The sequence below is a fragment of the Otolemur garnettii genome, unplaced genomic scaffold (genome assembly GCF_000181295.1).
Source record: "Otolemur garnettii isolate 467f Iridium unplaced genomic scaffold, OtoGar3 scaffold00145, whole genome shotgun sequence".
Taxonomy (NCBI): domain Eukaryota; kingdom Metazoa; phylum Chordata; class Mammalia; order Primates; family Galagidae; genus Otolemur; species Otolemur garnettii.
In genome coordinates this window covers 2,132,030-2,137,353 of record NW_003852540.1, presented here as the reverse complement: position 1 = coordinate 2,137,353, position 5,324 = coordinate 2,132,030, and the positions used below count along the sequence as shown (strand labels likewise).

The following is a 5,324-nucleotide window of genomic DNA, read 5'->3' as shown; positions in this document are numbered from 1 at the left end:
TGCTGTGAGCTGTGATGCCACGGCACTCTACCCAGGGGAACAGCTTGAGGCTCTGTCTCAAAAAAAAAGACTTGAATCCATTCAGCCTGCAGAAGAGAAGACTTGGGGATATGTGAGAGCTTCCTTCAGACCACTGAGGTATTAGGGGACCCAGACTGCAAAACAACTATCAGTGGTTCCTGTAGTTGACATCTTTAGGAAAATATACTAACAATACAAAGAAAACTTTTTAACCATCTGAAATATCCAAAGATGGAATGTGTTCTGCTGTTATTGTTTTGTTTTTATCACAGTTGAGAAGAGAATGGACTGATTGGAGGCAGAGACAGAGCCTGTTGTGAGAATCCATCTGAGAGATGGCCCATGCCTGAAATAAGACCACCGGAGTAGAGATGGAGAGACATCAGAGGTGGCAAGGCAAGCAGAGCTAGAGAGAGAGAGCGAGAAAGGTGTCAAGGACGAGTTCTGAGTTTCTAACTTGGATGGCTGAGTGGTGCTGAGGGAGAGAACACAGGAGGAAGACCCACGGATGGGAGAAGCTGAGTTCAGTCTGGGACATGAGAGGTGCCCACAGCATAACAAGGTGGAGGTACTGAAATGTCAGTTAGAAATACTGTTCTAGAGCCCATGAGAGTGATCTGAGCATCATCAGAACAGTTAACAAGGTTTCTTAACCTGACATCCAGGGACAGTTGCAGAGGTTCTGGAATGCAAACATTTATGTATGTACATGTGAACTTTCAGGGGTAGGAGTTTGTAGTAGTTTTTATGACATTCTTCAGGGGATCCATGTCCACGGAAAGGTCAAAAACCACCAAGACAGTTGAATGCTGACAATCGGGCTCAGGGGTACTTTTGAAATGGAAGATATTGCTTGTTATGAACACCAGGTGGCGATGTTGGGCAAGCTGTGTGCGCTGTATCTGTATTTTGCAAGTAGCTTGCAGGGAGGGCAGTTCTTGGTTACAATTGATTCCTGCTGGAAACAGCTGCATCTGCTTGTTAGGCTAGATTCCAAAGCACTTGGAAGTTTTGAATTGCTCCTTCAAATGTCTATGAGAGGGCTTACCAGGACCTGGGAAACAGTGTTCTTGTAGATGCCAATTCTGGCCAACTGGCCATCAGTATCCTGATACAAACACAGCACTAGTAGCCAGGCAGGGCATTTTAAGACCATCACATCCAAAACCAAACTCATGCTCTTGGCAACCCCATCATTATAATAGAATTCAGTGTGGCCCAGTAGAACTTTCACAGTGATAGAAATAGTCTGTATCTGTGCTGCCCAATACCACCAGGCACATGTGGGTATTAAGCCTCTAAAATATGATTGAGCAACTAAATTTTTAATTGCGTTTAATTTTAATTAAATTTAATTTTGGAGGGGGAGAGAAGAGTCTCAAGCTATCGCTCTAGATAGAGTGCTGTGACGTCACTGCTCACAGCAACCTCAAACTCTTGGGCTTAAGTGATTCTTTTGCCTCAGCCTCCCAAGTAGCTGGGACTACAGGGACCCACAACGCCCAGCTATTTTTTGTTGTTGTTGTTGTTGTTGCGGTTGTCATTGTTGTTTTAGCTGGCCCAGGCTGGGTTCAAACCTACCAGCTCCAGTGTATGTGGTCAGTGCCCTACCTACTAAGCAACAAGCACCGCCCAATTAATTTAAATTTAAACAGCCAAACATGACTAATGGCCAATGTGTTAGTGCAGTACTAGATGTTCAGGCTACAACCCTTCTGACACCCCAAATTCACTGTCAGCAAATCCTATGGACTCTAACTTCAAAATATAACCACCTTCATTGCCATGACCTGGGTCTGAGCCACCATCACCTCTCACTTGAGTCATTATCGTGGTAGTCACTGCTGCCTCCCTGCTTGCTCCTATAGTCTCTTCTCAACACAGCAGCATGAAGGATCCTATTAAAATGTTACTGCTTTGACCTCCCAGCTCACAGTAAAAGCTCTTATGAGGGCCTATGAAGCCCTAGATTGCTTAGCACAGTGTAGATGCTTCAGAAATATTTGGTGAATTAATTACTTAATTTGGCCAAGAGGTGAGTCAGGAAAGCGGTTATCTCTGGTCCTAGAAACAAGAACCACTAGTTATGAACATGGCATTGTCCAGGACATGAAGAAACCTGGGTTCAGGTTCACCAAATGGCCACTGTGACCCTTTGCTGGGCTCTTGGCTCCTGAGTCAGTTTGCTAATCTATAAAATGGGAATATAAATCTGTCTTGCCTCCCCCATGGAGTGGCTGAGGACATAATGAGACAGTAAGTGGAAGGGCCTTTTGTCGGCCACAGGGAGAAGGGGAAGGGAGTATCCACAGAGCCTGAGGAGAGGATTGCCCAACCTTCAGGAGGAAGTTAACAGTAGGAAATAATGACGGCTGGATCCAACTCACTGAGAGAGGGTGGTAGTCAGCTGTAGCTCAGCGACACAGAACAGCTTATTCTTGCAGTCCTTCTCATAGGGCAGCTGCAACCAGACAAAGAGGAGCAGGATCAGGCTGGGATTGTGCCCACATACCCAAGAGAGCTGTGACAGTGACATTTCTGGATCTGTACCACAACAAGGGCATCCCATGTATCAGGTCTCTGGCCAAGGTCAAAAATGGGGTGACCTTTCATGGCATGATGGGTGTGCCTGACACATTCATATCATGTAAATTAAAAAGCAACTCATTACTCTGAGCTTTGGGGGAGAAAAATCTATGTGAAGAAAAGCTTCCTTAGTCTTTTCAAGTGTAGGCCACAACAGCAGTGGCAGGGATAAGGCTTCCTAACCAAATACCGTCCAGGCCCAGACATGGAGGGCCTCTGCCCCATGGCAGTCTTCTCTGTGAGCTAACTATTTCCTTCACCATCTTGCCTACACGGGATAAACTAATTCAGAAAGTCATATTTGGTTCAGAAAGCTCCATTAAGGTTAAAAAGCCCTAGTTTGAGTTGAAAAATCAAATTTTCTAAAGTAGCTGGGTCTATTTTTTATTGTGAAGGAAACATAGCCAGCTCCTTGACTGGGGAGTCTCTGCATTCATCTTCCCAGCAGCCAGCATCACCTCTGCAGCTTTCTGCAGGTCTATTATCATAGCCTGGGGTTGGAATGGGAGCCTGAAGAAAGGAGATGCCTTTTGCAGAAGTCAGAGCATGGAGTTCTATCTAACTGGGTCAATAGTTTTGTGTAGAGTTTTTTTGTTCTGTTTTTAATATAGCCACATAGCCTGTTGTGTTTTACCCAACCCCAGTGAAAGAGAATGGGGTTAGACCATCTCAGCTACCAGCTAGAACACATTCTCTGGTAACATCTATGTGCCTTTCTATAAAGATTTCCATTCTATCTTTGTAGATGGAGTACATCTTTTTTTCAATCTCTTTGTCAAACCTCCATAGTAATAACTAAGATAAAACACATTAATAGACATTAAGCAGGATATAATATCAAAGTATCTCACCATAAAATGCCTAATGATTACAAAGGGAAATAGCACAAAAATGTATGGATGTACTGAGAGGGTCACACAACTTTCCTTCTGTGATATGCTATGCAAAAATGCGTAACCTAAATCTAATTATGAGGAAACAGACAAACTCAAAGTGAGGAACATTCTACAAAAATCACTAGACCATACCCATTCAAAAATGCTAAGATCATTAAAGATAAGGAAAGATGAAAGAAATTGTTCCAAGTTAAAGGAAATTAAAGATAAATAACAATAAAATGCAACGAATAAGTTGAGCTCAGTGGCTCACATCTGTAATCCTAGCACTTGGCACTTTGGGAGGCTAAGGTAGGAGGATCACTTGAGGCCAGGAGTTGGAGGTTGCTGTGAGCTGTGATGCCACAGCAATCTACCCAGGGCAACAGCTTGAGAGTCTGTCTCAACAAAAAAGACTGAAGTGTTTGAGGCTTCAGTGAGCTATGATCATACCACTGCACTCTGACAGAGTGAGACTCTGTTTCAAAAATAATTAACTAACTAATTAGATAAATAAATTAATGCAATGAATGTTCCTGAACCAGAACATTTTTTTCTTTTGCTACAAAGGATTTAAAAAGACAACCGGTAAGAATATGAATAAAGTTGGTAGATTAGATAATAGTATTTTATCCAAGTTAATTTCTCAATTTTGATTGTTCTACTGTATTTTAAGAGAATGCCTTTGTTTTAGGAAATACATACTGAAATATTAAGGTTAAGGAGGCATCACATCTGTAACTTTCTCTCAAATGAGAATTCTTTGGACTATGCTTGTACCTTTTTGGTAAGTCAAATATTTATTTATTTATTTTTATTTTTATTTTTTTTTGTGCTTGGTAGAGCACTATGGCATCAAAGCTCACAGCAACCTCCAGCTCTTGGGCTTAGGCGATTCTCCTGCCTCAGCCTCCTGAGTAGCTAGGACTACAGGCACCTGCCACAATACCTGGCTATTTATTGTTGCAGTTTGGCCAGTGCCGGGTTTTAATCTGCCACCCTCGGTATATGGGGCCAGCCTCCTACTCACTGAGCCAGAGGTGCCACCTGGTAAGTCAAATATTTCAAAATAAAAAGTTTTATGCTGGGTACAGTGGCTCAAACCTATAATCTTAGTACTCTGAGAGGCCAAGGCAGGTGAATTGCTTGAGCTCACAAGTTCAAAACCAGTCTGAGCAAAAGCGAGACCCCATCTCTACTAAAAATAGAAAAACTGAGGCAAGAGGAGCACTTGAGCCTGAGTTGGAGGTTGCTGTGAGCTATGATGCCACAGCACTCTACCCAGGCGACAGCTTGAGATGGTCTCAAAAAAATAAATACATAAAAAGTTTTTTAAAAATAGATTATATGTAATGAATGATAATCTACTTATCACTAAAACTATACTACATTAGTTCTCTCAGTTTTTTCTGAATCATCTAACTTGCTGCCAAAACCAAATTTTCAAAATTATTTTTAAAAGAGGGCAGTGCCTGTGGCTCAGTGAGTAGGGCACTGGCCCCATATACTGAGGGTGGAGGGTTCGAATCCGGCTCTGGCCAAAATGCAAAAAAAAAAAAATAGCCGGGTGTTGTGGTTGGTGCCTGTCGTCCCAGCTACCCAGAGGCTGAGGCAAAAGAATTGCCTAAGCCCAAGAGCTGGAGGTTGTTGTGAGCTGTGACACCACGGCACTCTACCGAGGGCAACAAAGTAAGACTCTGTCTCTTAAAAAAAAAAAAAATTAAAAAAATAAATACACTATTGGGAGGCGCCTGTGGCTCAAAGGAGTGGGGTGCCAGCCCCATATGCTGGAGGTGGGCAGGTTCAAACCCAACCCCAGCCAAAAACTGCAAAAAAAAAAAA

General features: G+C 42.8%; 1 protein-coding gene across 1 annotated transcript in view; it reads right to left on the bottom strand.

The window, feature by feature from the left end:
* ITGAE (integrin subunit alpha E) overlaps window positions 1-5,324 on the bottom strand; it is a 73,867-nt gene that overhangs the window by 20,060 nt on the left and 48,483 nt on the right. The window contains exon 20 of the mRNA XM_023518703.1: window positions 2,409-2,482. Within this exon, the coding sequence (XP_023374471.1) occupies window positions 2,409-2,482 (74 nt within the window). The remainder of the gene's footprint in view (window positions 1-2,408; window positions 2,483-5,324) is intronic.